Source organism: Nerophis lumbriciformis, linkage group LG24 (assembly GCF_033978685.3).
Source record: "Nerophis lumbriciformis linkage group LG24, RoL_Nlum_v2.1, whole genome shotgun sequence".
Taxonomy (NCBI): domain Eukaryota; kingdom Metazoa; phylum Chordata; class Actinopteri; order Syngnathiformes; family Syngnathidae; genus Nerophis; species Nerophis lumbriciformis.
In genome coordinates, this window is record NC_084571.2 from 1974883 (window position 1) to 1991777 (window position 16895).

The window sequence follows — 16895 nt, forward strand, 5'->3', positions numbered from 1 at the left end:
ATTATAACATTTAAAAAAAATCACAATTATGAGATCAAAAGTCCTGACTTTTAATCTTATAAATTAATTATAATTTTATCAAACAAATATGATTTTATCTCATAATTCCGTCTTTCAAATTTCATAATTTCGACTTTGTTTTTCATCATTTCGATTTTCTTATCTCACAATTTCGACTTTTTATCTCATAATTTCGATTTATGACTCTTAATAATGATGATTTACCATTGGGGTATTTATGTTTTCTATCGGCGGAAACGGGGCTCCATTCGTATTATTATGATCAAATCTGATAATTATTATTAGAGATGTCCGATAATATCGGCCTGCCGATAAATGCTCTAAAATCGGTATCGTTTTTTTTTTTTTTTTAATTAAACCAACATAAAAAAACAAGATACACTTACAATTACAATTAGTGCACCAACCCAAACAACCTCCCTCCCCCATTTACACTCATTCACACAAAAGGGTTGTTTCTTTCTGTTATTAATATTCTGGTTCCTACATTATATATCAATATATATCAATACAGTCTGCAAGGGATACAGTCCGTAAGCACACATGATTGTGCATGCTGCTGGTCCACTAATAGTACTAACCTTTAACAGTTAATTTTACTAATTTTCATTAAATACTAGTTTCTATGTAACTGTTTTATATTGTTTTACTTTCTTTTTTTTAATTCAAGAAAATGTTTTTAATTTATTTATCTTATTTTATTTTATTAAGTACCTTATCTTCACCATACCTGGTTGTCCAAATTAGGCATAATAATGTGTTAATTCCACGACTGTATGTATCGGTATCGGTTGATGTCGGTATCGGTAATTAAGAGTTGGACCATATCGGAATATCGGCCAAAAAAAACATTATCGGACATCCCTAATTATTATTAAGAGTGTTGAATTTAAATTTAGATGAGAATAGTTTTGACATTACAACTCCTAAAGTTGCATACATTGCACATTCCTTTTTGAGAAAGGTAGGATTATTTTTGCTCCAAATGCTGCCACTTTATGACAACGCCTGATTATTAACGTGCACATTACAAATGCGTTGTAATGACGAGGTGTAATAAGCAAGGTGTGTGACGTCATCACCTCCAGTGTTGTGTTTCCCTTTTTTTCTTTCCCAGGAAGCAGCAGCTAGCAGCTACTAGCTAGCACCGAGGCTTGTCTTCAAACATGCTCTGATTTCCCGTCTGGACAGTAAGCACATTTCCCTTTTTGACTATTGCACATATTTACACGCAACATATACATCGATTAGTGGCGTTGTGAGCGCACAAATTGCGTTAAATAGTCGAAAGATGTGCCTTTTTAGCTAAAAGTGCACCTTAGCTGGCAGGCTAGCCCAGCTTGCTAACTAGTTAGCCAGTTAAAGGGCCTTTAAAGTTCATATTTGAGATTATGTTGTTGCTTAAAAATAACAGTTGTGGCACTTTGCGTTACAAGTAACAAAACTGTTCTATGAAAAACGCCGCTTGTTGACATAACTTTGACGTCACAATGTTGCTGCTGGAAACTTCTAGAACGTCGTGTCAATAACATTATTCCATGTTAAAAAGATGTAAGTTATTATGGCAAACTAATGTACGTTTGACCAGGCCGGTGTTGATTAAGAGGATTGTGACGTAATGCGGTTTTACGCAAATAGGCTGTGTTGTGTGTACTTGACTTCCGGTATGGAACTTAGTATAAGCTCTCCTCGCTAAGTAGCCTCTTGTTTACTATTTAAGGCAGAGGAAGATAGAGCCACCTATTGTGTTGACTCAGGCGGTGTGTTGCAACCTTTTTTTGAGCCAAGGCACATTTTTTTCATTGAAAAAAAAAAAAAGGGGGAGGCACACCACCAGCAGAAATCATCAAAAAACTAAACTCAGTTGACAGTAAAGTTAAAGTACCAATGATCGTCACACACACACACACACTAGGTGTGGTGGAATTTGTCCTCTGCATTTGACTCATCCCCTTGATCACCCCCTGGGAGGTGAGGGGAGCAGTGGGCAGCAGCGGTGCCGCGCCCGGGTATCATTTTTGGTGATTTAACCCCCAATTCCAACACTTGATGCTGAGTGCCAAGCAGGGAGGTAATGGGTCCCATTTTCATAGTCTTTGGTATGACTCGGCGGGGTTTGAACTCACAACCTACCGATATCAGGGTAGACGCTCTAACCACTAGACCGCTGAGTAGGTAAAAAGTTGTTGTAGCAATGGTTGGATATGACTTTAAACCATAACCAAGCATGCATCAATATACCGTATTTTCCGCACTATAAGGCGCACCGGATTATTAGCCGCACCTTCAATGAATGGCATATTTCATAACTTTGTCCACCAATAAGCCGCCCCGGACTATAAGCCGCGCCTACGCTGCGCTAAAGGGAATGTCAAAAAAACAGTCAGATAGGTCAGTCAAACTTTAATAATATATTAAAAACCAGCGTTCTAACAACTCTGTTCACTCCCAAAATGTACGCAAATGTGCAATCACAAACATAGTAAAATTCAAAATAGTGCAGAGCAATAGCAACATAATGTTGCTCGAACGTTAATGTCACAACACACAAAATAAACATAGCGCTCACTTTCTGAAGTTATTCTTCATTCGTAAATCCTTCGTCTTCGGTGTCCGAAGTGAAAAGTTGGGCAAATTTACGATCCACTGGCAGATGTTGGCGTCGTCTGGCGCTGCCTCCTCGTCTTAGTGAAGGTGTGTTCGCCTTCTGTCATCCATTGTTCCCACGCAGTTAGCAGTCTAGCTTCGAATGCCCTGTTGACACCAATATCTAGCGGCTGGAGGTCTTTTGTCAATCCACCCGGAATGACGGCGAGTATTGAATTAAGCGCGTAAGCGTGTCTCTCAATGTGCTGTTATGAGCTAGCAAATATAACAACTACACTACCCAGCATGCAACGATAGTTACGAGCATGCGCGGTAGCCCTGAGAAGCGTTGTATGCTGGCAGTTAGCACGCTGTGAGTAAACGTTGAGAACTCAGTTAACACGCCTCGTCTGCATTATTTATAATTAGACAGACAACACACTTAATAGGAGCCATTTTGGGGTCTTTACATAAACACACAAATGGAAATGAAACGTCACATATCCCAGCATGCACCGCGCGCTTCTTCGTCATCCATTGTTCCCACGCAGTTAGCAGTCTAGCTTCGAATGCCCTGTTGACACCAATATCTAGCGGCTGGAGGTCTTTTGTCAATCCACCCGGAATGACGGCGAGTATTGAATTAAGCGCGTAAGCGTGTCTCTCAATGTGCTGTTATGAGCTAGCAAATATAACAACTACACTACCCAGCATGCAACGATAGTGACGAGCATGCGCGGTAGCCCTGAGAAGCGTTGTATGCTGGCAGTTAGAATGTGGTTATGAGCACGCTGTGAGTAAACGTTGAGAACTCAGTTAACACGCCTCGTCTGCATTATTTATAATTAGACAGACAACACACTTAATAGGAGCCATTTTGGGGTCTTTACATAAACACACAAATGGAAATGAAACGTCACATATCCCAGCATGCACCGCGCGCTTCTTCTACGGGGAAAAAAGATGGCGGCTGTTTACCGTAGTTGCGAGACCTAAACTTTATGAAAATGAATCTTAATATTTATCCATATATAAAGCGCACCAGGTTATAAGGCGCACTGTCAGCTTTTGAGAAAATTTTTGGTTTTTAGGTGCGCCTTATAGTGCGGAAAATACGGTAGCTCTTGTCTCAAAGTAGGTGTACTGTCACCACTTGTCACATCACGCACTGACTTATTTTGAGTTGTTTTGTGTTTTCCTGTGTGTAGTGTTTTAGTTCTTGTCTTGCGTTCCTATTTTGGTGGCTTTTCCCGTTTTGTTGGTATATTCCTGTAGCAGTTTCATGTCTTCCCTAAACGCTATTCCCCGCACCTGCTTTGTTTTAGCAATCAATAATATTTCAGTTGTTTTTATCCTTCTTTGTGGGGACATTGTTGATTGTGATGTCATGTTCGGATGTACTTTGTGGACGCTTTCTCTGCTCCACGGTAAGTCTTTGCTGTCGTCCAGCATTCTGTTTTTGTTTACTTTGCAGCCAGTTCAGTTTTAGTTTCATTCTGCATAGCCTTCCCTGAGCTTCAATGCCTTTTCGTAGCAGCACTCGCCTTCTGTTTATTTTTAGTTTAAGCATTAAGATACCTTTTGACCTGCACGCTGCCTCCCACTGTCGTCTGCATATTGTGATCATGACAAAGCAATTAGCTACCTGCTGCCACCTACTGATATGGAAGAGTATTACACGGTTACGCTGCCGAGCTCTAGACAGCACAAACACTCAACAACGGCACATTATTTGCGGATTATAATTACTGGTTTGCAAAAATATTTTTAACCCAAATGGTGAAATGACAATCTCCCACGGCGCGGCACAGTGGTTGAAAAACACTGGACTAAGGACTAAAAAGACACTTGGTTGGGTAAACCTGCACTGAAGTGACATTGTAACGCACAAGAATGAGAGGATAACTCCTCGCAAAGATAATTAATAGTTGACCGATATGTTTCTTTCAATACCGATTCTTAGTATACTAGGAGGCCAATAACCGATATTTGGAGCCGATATTAATTTGCAATAAAAGTGATTTAAACAGCTGGGCAATACTTTAAGGTGTTTTTGTTACATTATTTTTAACAGTAGAGCAGGGATGTCAAAGTCAAGATACGAATGAATTATCTATGGCCCCCGCGGTGATATTTGTTTAGTAGCTGCTGTATTGCCCGCATCAATACTCCCATCAGTGTTGGCGCTAGGAATTTTCAAAATAGGGCCCCATCAAGTCATAAAAATGGGGTCCCACTAGAGTTGTACGGTATTAATATAGTACCACGATACTAATGAATCATTTTCAGTGGTATACCACCTCGGAAACGTACCGGTACCAAAATATTGGTATCGGGACAACACTAGGTCCCATAGGAAATTTTTGGAGGTTCCACTTTTTTGTATCCGTTTTGAAAACAAATGATAAATGTATGCATTATCCTGTTATATCTCACATTCTATATTGTGTTTTGGAAAAGGGTTGTCATGAACGTTACTTAATTCATAAAAATAAAAAACATTTACATGCATATTTAAATGTATTCAGTCATAAACATTCATTCACTTGCTTCTTTCCGTTGTGGATCTAAACTTTACCGCTGCCAGTATTTTTTTCTATATTTATATTGTAATATTTTCAGAATGTATTTGCTCTATTTTTGGCCAAAGTAAGACAAAGAAAACAATCCGAAGTTTTCTTTATTTTTTAGTTTTAATGCCATGATTTGAATAGTCCGGCCCGCGTGTGCACAGATTTTCCTCCATGCGACCCCTGAGCTAAAATTAGTTCGGCACCTCTGCAGTAGAGGCATCATGTTGTGGTTAATGTAGCAGCAAAAAACACCTTTATAACAAGTGTCTAAGAGGAGCATCGATATTTGCATTTCAAAATTTGGTAAATATTGCCAACATTTAAAATAAATTCTGGTCTTCTTCACGTAGTTTATAGTTGAGACATCATTTCTTCCTGGATGTTACAGAAAGTATGAGAATGTGTGAGCTGCTGCCTGATTTTCTTTACTCACTATAGACAGCTATTTTAAACTTGACAAACAAGTCAATGGCGTTTTAAAATCGTGTTTTTATCATCTTCGTCTTTTAGCAAAGGTAAAACCGTTTTTATCTTTTAACCTTTTTGAACAAGTCGTGCATGCTTTTATTTCAAGTCGCCTGGACTACTGCAATGCACTTTATGCTGGCATTAGCCAAAAAGCTCTCTCCCGGTTGCAGTTAGTCGAGAACGCGGCAGCACGACTTTTAACAGGGGCCAGGAAACGTGAGCATATAACCCCAATTCTTCAGAGTTTGCACTGGCTCCCTGCTCATTATAGAATTGATTTTAAAACCTTGCTGTTTGTTTTTAAAGCTTTACATGGACTGGCACCTCAGTATATCTCGGACCTCATCCAAATTTACACTCCTGCGCGCGCTCTGAGGTCCGAGAGCCAGCTCCAGCTCGTGGTGCCCAAGACCAGACTTAAATCCAGGGGAAACAGGGCCTTCTCTGTGGTCGGCCCTAAGCTCTGGAACACTCTGCCCCTCCATGTTCAAACTGCTCCCACAGTGGAGTGTTTGAAGTCTCGTCTTAAGACCCACTTTTATTCTTTGGCTTTTGACACTGCGTGAGTTGTGTGATTTCTATTTACTGTTTTTAATCATATTTATTTTATATTTATTTATTTTTTGTTTTTATTCAGTCATTGGTGGAGCTAAGGATAATATTTGAATATTGTTTTTAATATTGTTGTGCAGCACTTTGGAAACATTTGTTGTTTAAATGTGCTATATAAATAAAGTGGATTGGATATATGATAAGTCTCCTATTTGTCAAGACATTTACACATAATGCTTGCTTGCTTAGGCGGTCCATCGTAGTCGAAGATGACGTAGCTTCCATTTTGTTGCTCTGGTCAGTGGCTATCGTTGCTGGCGACGATGCCACTCCATATGACTATGAAGTCCGATCCTGGAACCACACGTCCTGCCACAGTGGGGACATGTCAGGCCTGGATCAGGGGGCTGGGATGGTTCTGGAACTGCAGGGTGGTGTCTTTGCCTCCGCTGATCCCTCCGGTGTTGGTTCCGACACTCCTCCAGATACATGACCCCGTCATGGCACAGCAAACGCCACAGCGATCGATTGGCTGCAGCTGTCTCAAGTTCGTGGGGTTTGATGTTGCACCTCTTCAATATCGCTTTCAGTTGGTCTTTGTACCTCAGCTTTTGTCCTCCGGGCTTTCTGCTGGCTGAAAGGAGCTGACCATAAAGCATCTGACGAGGCAATCGGTGTCCTGGCATCCGGATGGTGTGACCAACCCACCGGAGTTGTCGCTTTGCCAGGGTGGCCTCTATGCTTATGGACTCAGTGCGCTGCAAGATGTCCGTATGAGGAACTCGGTCCTGCCATGTGATGCCAAGAATGCGTTGGAGACATCTGATGTTAAATGCATCAAGGCAGCGGATGTGTCTGCGGTACATTGTCCAGGCTTCTGACCCATACAGCAGAGTTGAAACACACACCGCCCTGTAGACTGACACTTTCGTTGAGATTCGAAGGTGATTGTTTTCAAACACCCGGGAGCGCAGTCTTCCAAAGGCAGAGGAGGCTGAGTTGATACGAGCCTGGATGTCATCATCAATCTGGCATGTTGGGGTCAGAATACTGCCGAGGTAGCAAAACTGTCAACGAGCTTGAGGGGTGTGCCGCTGATGGTAAAGACAGGGGGTGTAGGGGATGGGGACCTCTCCTGGATGAGAACCTCTGTTTTCTGAATGTTGATCACCAGACCTAGTGAGCGGTAGACTGATGACATGGTGTCTAGTGCATGCTGCATGGCATCAGGAGTGTGAGCGAGGAGTGCGCAGTCGTCTGCATATTGCAGCTCCTGGATGTTGGTGCCTGCCATCTTCGTCTTTGCCTGTAGGCGCCGGATGTTGAATAGGCTCCCATCCAGGCGAAACTCGATGGAGACACCACTATCCTTCGTGATGGACTGCCGGAATAGGAGTGTGGCTGCTGCCAGGAAAAGATTGAAGATCGCTGGGGCCAGTACACACCCCTGCTTCACCTCTACTTTCACGGGGAAAGAGGAGGACTGCTCACTGCCTACAAGTACACAGGCCTGCATACCATCATGAAACTGTTTTAGTATGTTGAGAAACTTGGGGGGGACACCAAATTTCTTGAGGATGCTCCAGAGCAAATCACGGTCAACTGTGTCAAAGGCCTTGGTGAGGTCAATAAAGGTAATGTAGAGGTCCTTGTTTTATTCCCTGCATTTCTCCTGGATTTGACGGGCAGCGAAGATCATGTCTAGTGTACTTCGGTTCTTTCTGAAGCCACACTGTGTCTCTGGGAGGATGCCCTCTGTTAGAAATGTAAGGCGAGAAAGCATAATCTTTGCAAGTACCTTGCCGGCCACTGAGAGAAGGGAGATGCCACGACTATTTCCACAAGATGACATTTACACATAATAATGTGCTAACAACATCATAATGTGATAACATAATTTTCTGCTAATATAACGTGCTAACAACATAATATTGTGCTAATATAACGTGCTAACAACATAATGTGTTAACATAATATTGTACTAACATAATAATGTGCTAACAACATAACATTGTACAAACAATATTGTGCTAATGACATAACATTTTTGCAGATAAATCTCTTCGGTCGCCTTAATGGCCGCCCGTGTATGTTACATTGTTATTCGATCGATCACAGAACATGAAACTCGCCGCGCTCCTTTAATGAGCCCACGCTGTGAGTGTTGCAGACGCGGGCTGGTCGAGCGACTTGTTGCAGTAGCGAAAACAAAACTGAAGGGGAAAGAAGGACAAAAACTGGATTTCCCGGCACAAAATGAGACGTTTTGAAAGGGCAAAAGTGCTGGTGCTTGAGCAGTGCCTATTACTATCTACTAATTATTTATTTGTATCTGCTGATGTAGTTATTACGTTAAAGTAAATATCGGCGTGGATCTCTAATCTAAAGGCACACAACTGAGAGCATAACTCTTTGCAAAGGTAATAATAGATTTCAAAGGCATTGTTGTAATGTGTTTGATCTTTGTCCCCAGGTGTGGAGGACAGACAAATGGCAGTGTGTGCACTGACCATGTTGGACGGGATGGTGGACGAGGTGACGGCGGCAGGGGGCGCCCTCCTCCTGGTCCTGGCCCTCGTCCTGGCCTGGCTCTCCACCCACGTGGCCGAGCGCGGGGACCACATCCTGGGCACCATCCTCACCGTGGGGGCCCACGCCTCCCTCATCGGCCTGGGCGGCGACGGCAGCGGCCCCGCCGGCGCAGACGCCTCCGAGCAGAGCGGCCCGGCGCCCTCGCAGGACAACAAGCCCGACGAGGGCGACGAGAGGGGCGACGGCGAGGGGGCGGCGGAGGAAGGTGGGGACGAAGGGGTGAGGACAGAGGCGCTGTTGGACATTCGGTGCAAAGCCCCCCCAAGAGTGAAGGCCACCGCCGAGGAGGAAGACGGGGATTGTGGTGAAGAGGAGGACCTGGAGGAGGAGTATAAAAAAAGTGCGAAAGAAATGCAGACCTCGTCTATTTCGCTACGACTCAAGTTTTTAAACGACACAGAAGAGGTGGCTGTTGTTCAGCCGCACGACACCGTGGCACACCTTAAAAGGTTAGTACTGACACAACATGTAACATGCATCCATATTACTGTGGGGTGGGAATCTTTGGACACAAAACCATTTGGCCCGATTACTGGGGTGACGATTTGATTCAGAATAGATTCTTGATTCAAACCGGTTTTCGAAACGTATTTGGCATAATTATAATACAACTATTTCAAAACAGGTTACAAAAGCTTGTTGCATGGAAATGGGCCAAAAAACATGAGTTAAAAAAAGTTTTGTTTCTTTTAGGTCGAATTTTTAAAATTATGAATCGATTTAGAATCAGGACAAATGAGAATAGCGATTTGGATGTGAATTGATATTTTTTTTGTGCACCCCTGACTTTTAACCATTGTGAATAGGCGTGTTAGAAGTACAGCAATAGTGTGTGAGCACTGATGCTCCAATGTACAGTTTCAAATGTATTTTAATAAGCTCGACTGGGAACACAACAGTTTTAGCACATTATGTTAGCACATTTTGATGTTGCTGGCACAGTATTAGGTTGTTCAGACATTTTAAATGTTGTTGGCACAATATTATGTTGTTAGTACATTGTGTTGTTGACACATTCTGATGTGGTTGGCACATTATAAAGTTAGCACAGTATTATGTTGTTAGCACAATAGGTTTTACGAGCACATTATGTTGTTAGCACAATGTTATGTTGTTAACACATTACTACGTTAGTACAATATTATGTTGTTAGCACAATATTATGTTGTTAGCATGTTATATTAGCACAATATTATTTTTGCATGTTATGATGTTAGTATATTGTTAGCACATTATGTTGATCGCACAAAATGTTGTTCGTACATTATTATGTTAGTACAGTATTATGTTGTTAGCGTGTGTTATGTTAGCACAATATTATGTTGTTAGTACAATATTATGTTTTTAGCACATTATGTTGTTAGCACATTTTTATGTTAGCACAGTATTATGTTGTTTGCATATTTTGTTGTTAGCACTTATGTTAGCACAACATTATGTGGTTAGCACATTAATGTGTTGTTAGCACATTATTGTTTAGCATCTTATGTTAGCACATTATGTTAGTAAATTATATTAGCACAATTTTATGTGGTTAGCACATTGTGTTTTTGTTAGCACATTATCGTTTTAGCACATAATGTTAGTACAATATGTTAGCACAGTATTATGTTGTTAGCGCATTATGTTAGGACAATATTATGTTGTTAGCACAACATAATATTATGTTCTTAGCACATAATGTTGTTGTTAGTACATTATGTTAGCACAATATAATGTTAACACAGTATTATGTTGTTTGGATATTGTTATGTTAGCACAATGTTATGTTAGCACATTCAGTTGTTAGCACAATATTATGTTGTTAGCACATTGTTGTTATCACTTTATGTTGTTGTTAGTACATTATGTTAGCGCAATGTTAACACAGTATTGTGTTGTTCGCATATTATGTTGTTAGCATGTTATGTTAGCACAATGTTATTTCGTTAGCACATTATTATGTTTATATATACAAACTTATGTGGTTAGCACACTGTGTTGTTACTACATTATTGTTTTAGGATATTATGTTGTTAGTACATTATGTTCGCACAATATCACGTGGTTAGCACATTAATGTGTTGTTACCACATTATTGTTTTAGCATATTATGTTGTGAGTAAATTATGTTAGCACAATATTATGTGGTTAGCATATAATTGTTAACAAAGCAAACTGAATGCAGACCTTCCAACATGTGTGAGAAGTGTTATGCACGTGGTAGTAACGTGAAGTGTTTGTTTGCCTAGTAAGTACTAAGTGTAGTAACCTAAGGGTTTGTTTGCCTATTAAGTACTAAGTGTAGTAACCTAAGTGTTTGTTTGCCTAGTAAGTACTAAGTGTAGTAACCTAAGTGTTTGTTTGCCTAGTAAGTACTAAGTGTAGTAACCTAAGTGTTTGTTTGCCTAGTAAGTACTAAGTGTAGTAACCTAAGTGTTTGCTTGCCTAGTAAGTACTAAGTGTAGTAACGTGAAGTGTTTGTTTGCCTAGTAAGTACTAAGTGTAGTAACGTGAAGGATTTGTTTGCCAAGTAAGTACTAAGTGTAGTAACCTAAGTGTTTGTTTGCCTAGTAAGTACTAAGTGTAGTAACCTAAGTGTTTGCTTGCCTAGTAAGTACTAAGTGTAGTAACCTAAGTGTTTGCTTGCCTAGTAAGTACTAAGTGTAGTAACGTGAAGTGTTTGTTTGCCTAGTAAGTACTAAGTGTAGTAACGTGAAGGATTTGTTTGCCAAGTAAGTACTAAGTGTAGTAACCTAAGTGTTTGTTTGCCTAGTAAGTACTAAGTGTAGTAACCTAAGTGTTTGTTTGCCTAGTAAGTACTAAGTGTAGTAACCTAAGTGTTTGCTTGCCTAGTAAGTACTAAGTGTAGTAACGTGAAGTGTTTGTTTGCCTAGTAAGTACTAAGTGTAGTAACGTGAAGGATTTGTTTGCCAAGTAAGTACTAAGTGTAGTAACCTAAGTGTTTGTTTGCCTAGTAAGTACTAAGTGTAGTAACCTAAGTGTTTGCTTGCCTAGTAAGTACTAAGTGTAGTAACCTAAGTGTTTGCTTGCCTAGTAAGTACTAAGTGTAGTAACGTGAAGTGTTTGTTTGCCTAGTAAGTACTAAGTGTAGTAACGTGAAGGATTTGTTTGCCAAGTAAGTACTAAGTGTAGTAACCTAAGTGTTTGTTTGCCTAGTAAGTACTAAGTGTAGTAACCTAAGTGTTTGTTTGCCTAGTAAGTACTAAGTGTAGTAACCTAAGTGTTTGTTTGCCTAGTAAGTACTAAGTGTAGTAACCTAAGTGTTTGTTTGCCTAGTAAGTACTAAGTGTAGTAACCTAAGTGTTTGTTTGCCTCGTAAGTACTAAGGGTAGTAACCCAAGTGTTTGTTTTCCTAGTAAGTACTAAGTGCAGTAACATAAGTGTTTGTTTGCCTAGTAAGTACTAAGTGTAGTAACCTAAGTGTTTGTTTGCCTAGTAAGTACTAAGTGTAGTAACGTGAAGGATTTGTTTGCCTAGTAAGTACTAAGTGTAGTAACCTAAATGTTTGTTTGCCTAATAAGTACTAAGTGTAGTAACCTAAGTGTTTGTTTGCCTAGTAAGTACTAAGTGTAGTAACCTAAGTGTTTGTTTGCCTAGTAAGTACTAAGTGTAGTAACGTGAAGGATTTGTTTGCCTAGTAAGTACTAAGTGTAGTAACCTAAGTGTTTGTTTGCCTAGTAAGTACTAAGTGTAGTAACCTAAGTGTTTGTTTGCCTAGTAAGTACTAAGTGTAGTAACCTAAGTGTTTGTTTGCCTAGTAAGTACTAAGTGTAGTAACCTAAGTGTTTGTTTGCCTAGTAAGTACTAAGTGTAGTAACCTAAGTGTTTGTTTGCCTAGTAAGTACTAAGTGTAGTAACCTAAGTGTTTGTTTGCCTCGTAAGTACTAAGGGTAGTAACCCAAGTGTTTGTTTTCCTAGTAAGTACTAAGTGCAGTAACATAAGTGTTTGTTTGCCTAGTAAGTACTAAGTGTAGTAACCTAAGTGTTTGTTTGCCTAGTAAGTACTAAGTGTAGTAACGTGAAGGATTTGTTTGCCTAGTAAGTACTAAGTGTAGTAACCTAAGTGTTTGTTTGCCTAGTAAGTACTAAGTGTAGTAACCTAAGTGTTTGTTTGCCTAGTAAGTACTAAGTGTAGTAACCTAAGTGTTTGTTTGCCTAGTAAGTACTAAGTGTAGTAACCTAAGTGTTTGTTTGCCTCGTAAGTACTAAGGGTAGTAACCCAAGTGTTTGTTTTCCTAGTAAGTACTAAGTGCAGTAACCTAAGTGTTTGTTTGCCTAGTAAGTACTAAGTGTAGTAACCTAAGTGTTTGTTTGCCTAGTAAGTACTAAGTGTAGTAACGTGAAGGATTTGTTTGCCTAGTAAGTACTAAGTGTAGTAACCTAAGTGTTTGTTTGCCTAGTAAGTACTAAGTGTAGTAACGTGAAGGATTTGTTTGCCTAGTAAGTACTAAGTGTAGTAACCTAAGTGTTTGTTTGCCTAGTAAGTACTAAGTGTAGTAACCTAAGTGTTTGTTTGCCTCGTAAGTACTAAGGGTAGTAACCCAAGTGTTTGTTTTCCTAGTAAGTACTAAGTGCAGTAACCTAAGTGTTTGTTTGCCTAGTAAGTACTAAGTGCAGTAACCTAAGTGTTTGTTTGCCTAGTAAGTACTAAGTGTAGTAACCTAAGTGTTTGTTTGCCTAGTAAGTACTAAGTGTAGTAACGTGAAGGATTTGTTTGCCTAGTAGGTACTAAGTGTAGTAACCTAAGTGTTTGTTTGCCTAGTAAGTACTAAGTGTAGTAACCTAAGTGTTTGTTTGCCTAGTAAGTACTAAGTGTAGTAACCTAAGTGTTTGTTTGCCTAGTAAGTACTAAGTGTAGTAACCTAAGTGTTTGTTTGCCTAGTAAGTACTAAGTGCAGTAACCTAAGTGTTTGTTTGCCTAGTAAGTACTAAGTGTAGTAACCTAAGTGTTTGTTTGCCTAGTAAGTACTAAGTGTAGTAACGTGAAGGATTTGTTTGCCTAGTAGGTACTAAGTGTAGTAACCTAAGTGTTTGTTTGCCTAGTAAGTACTAAGTGTAGTAACCTAAGTGTTTGTTTGCCTAGTAAGTACTAAGTGTAGTAACCTAAGTGTTTGTTTGCCTAGTAAGTACTAAGTGTAGTAACCTAAGTGTTTGTTTGCCTCGTAAGTACTAAGGGTAGTAACCCAAGTGTTTGTTTTCCTAGTAAGTACTAAGTGCAGTAACCTAAGTGTTTGTTTGCCTAGTAAGTACTAAGTGTAGTAACCTAAGTGTTTGTTTGCCTAGTAAGTACTAAGTGTAGTAACGTGAAGGATTTGTTTGCCTAGTAGGTACTAAGTGTAGTAACCTAAGTGTTTGTTTGCCTAGTAAGTACTAAGTGTAGTAACGTGAAGGATTTGTTTGCCTAGTAGGTACTAAGTGTAGTAACCTAAGTGTTTGTTTGCCTAGTAAGTACTAAGTGTAGTAACCTAAGTGTTTGTTTGCCTAGTAAGTACTAAGTGTAGTAACCTAAGTGTTTGTTTGCCTAGTAAGTACTAAGTGTAGTAACCTAAGTGTTTGTTTGCCTAGTCAGTACTAAGTGTAGTAACCTAAGTGTTTGTTTGCCTAGTAAGTACTAAGTGTAGTAACCTAAGTGTTTGTTTGCCTAGTAAGTACTTCTGTGGGCGGGAGCATCAGATCAAGCTGATCTATCAAGGGCAGCTGCTGCAGGACCCCAAGAGAACGCTGCTCTCACTGAACATTACTCACAACAGCGTCATCCACTGCCACGTCTCCCAGGCTCTGCACGACGCCGGCCCAGAGGCGGGGTCCCAATCCGGGGCGGGGCCCGGAGTCGGGGCGGTGTCGGCCGGGTGGAGGGCGGCGGGCGTGGCCGTCAGCACGGGCAGCCTGGTGGTGCCCGTCTTCGTGGTGATCCTGGCCGTGGTGTGGTACTTCCGCATCAACTACCGCCAGTTCTTCACCGCCCCCGCCACCATCTCCCTGGTGGGCGTCACCGTCTTCTTCAGCTTCCTCATTTTCGGGATGCATAGCCGCTGAAGGGGAGGGCGGGAAAGTGACCACCGCAGCTGAATGTGTGCGCTAATTGCTGCATGTAGAACCTAGACCTAAACATTCCCTCATTTGGATTTCCATCTTCATAGACCCACCCTGCATATTCATATTCATGCAAATATGAACAAACCGACCACACTGAACAAGATGCAGGTGTCATGCTGCGCTTGAGGGATTCTTCTTTGGCCACGCCCTCTTCACCAACTTCCACTGCAGCCAGTTTTTGTGTCATCCTGCTAACAAACATGAGCCTTGTCGTTTTGTCTTCAAGCAGCGGCTTGGAATATTCAGTGTGCACTTTTTTGTGTGTCTCACACCTGGCGGTCGTTTGTCCTTTGTGCCACCTGGTTTACAATCAAGTCTGTGGCTAAAAAAAAAAAAAGACTGTAGAAAATTAATTTAAGATTTAAATGGGAACATTATCACAATTTCAGAAGGGTTAAAACCATTAAAAGTCAGTTCCCAGTGGCTTATTTTATTTTTCGAAGTTTTTTTCAAAATTTTACCCATCACGCAATATCCCTAAAAAAAGCTTCAAAGTGCCTGATTTTAACCATCGTTATAAACACCCGTCCATTTTCCTGTGACGTCACATAGTGATGCCAACACAAACAAACATGGCGGAAAGAACAGCAAGCTATAGCGACATTAGCTCGGATTCAGACTCGGATTTCAGCGGCTTAAGCGATTCAACAGATTACGCATGTATTGAAACGGATGGTTGTAGTGTGGAGGCAGGTAGCGAAACGAAATTGAAGAAGAAACTGAAGCTATTGAGCCATATCGGTTTGAACCGTATGCAAGCGAAAACGACACGACAGCCAGCGACACGGGAGAAAGCGAGGACGAATTCGGCGATCGCCTTCTAACCAACGATTGGTATGTGTTTGTTTGGCATTAAAGGAAACTAACAACTATTAACTAGGTTTACAGCATATGAAATACATTTGGCAACAACATGCACTTAGAGAGTGCAGACAGCCCAGTTTTCATCAATTAATATATTCTGTAGACATACCCTCATCCGCTCTCTTTTCCTGAAAGCTGATCTGTCCAGTTTTGGAGTTGATGTCAGCAGGCCAGGGAAGCTAGGGTCGATATTCTTCTCTTGATCTTCGGTGGCATAAGGGACGGTGTGAGCCAAGACATCCAGGGGGTTTAGCTCGCTCGTCTGCGGGAACAAACTGCCGCCATTGCTTGCCGTGCTACCGAGGTCCTTTGTCCCTGAATTGCTCACACACTCCGGCAGATTCAATGGGGGTCTGGCGGCAGATTTCTTTGACTTTATCGTTGGAAATGCATCTGCTTTGAGTGTCGCAGGATATCCACACATTCTTGCCATCTCTGTCGTAGCATAGCTTTCGTCGGTAAAGTGTGCGGAACAAACGTCCAATTTCTTGCCACTTTGGCATCTTTGGGCCACTGGTGCAACTTGAATCCGTCCCTGTTGGTGTTGTTACACCCTCCGACAACACACCGACGAGGCATGATGTCTCCAAGGTACGGAAAACAGTCGAAAAAACGGAAAATGAGCTGATTTGACTCGGTGTTTGTAATGTGTTTGAGAAAATGGCGGATTGCTTCCCGTTGTGACGTCATCGCTCCGAGAGCGAATAAGAGAAAGGCGTTTAATTCGCCAAAATTCACCCATTTAGAGTTCGGAAATCGGTTAAAAAAAGATATGGTCTTTTTTCTGCAACATCAAGGTATATATTGACGCTTACATAGGTCTGGTGATAATCTTCCCCTTTAAAACATTTAAATATGAGGAGATACTGTAATGTGAACTAGGGCTGGGCGATACAAGTGTTTTATAGCGGTCGATATTGATCATTACTGATATTTTTTATGACCTACGGAAATAAGGACCAGGAGAAAAATATATAAAATGTAAACATTTTTATTTAAAGCGTAACCTTCCTCTGATTATAATCCCCTCAGCAGAAAGGAAATGTCAACACAACACTCAATGTGAACACAATTTTTAAAATCACATTAAACAATAGGCTCTTAAAATGAAGGTGCAAAAATAAGGAATATGTAAGAAAT

At 40.8% G+C, this 16895-nt stretch overlaps 1 protein-coding gene across 1 annotated transcript; it reads left to right on the forward strand.

Moving 5' to 3' along the window:
* The first annotated feature begins 1121 nt into the window (after positions 1-1121).
* Positions 1122-15556, forward strand: tmub2 (transmembrane and ubiquitin-like domain containing 2). Its single transcript, XM_061981314.2, has 3 exons — positions 1122-1211; positions 8674-9241; positions 14441-15556. Exons 2-3 carry the CDS (start codon positions 8691-8693, stop codon positions 14829-14831), a joined length of 942 nt encoding a protein of 313 aa, XP_061837298.1. The 5' UTR covers positions 1122-1211; positions 8674-8690; the 3' UTR covers positions 14832-15556.
* Positions 15557-16895: the final 1339 nt, after the last annotated feature.

What these genes read in the sequence shown, in the direction of transcription:
- tmub2 (XM_061981314.2), top strand. Translation starts at nt 8,691, where the DNA reads ATGGCAGTGTGTGCACTGACCATGTTGGACGGGATGGTGGACGAGGTG. An exon ending in ACCGTGGCACACCTTAAAAG is followed by an intron (nt 9,242 to 14,440) that starts GTTAGTACTGAC and finishes TTGTTTGCCTAG; the next exon opens with TAAGTACTTCTGTGGGCGGG.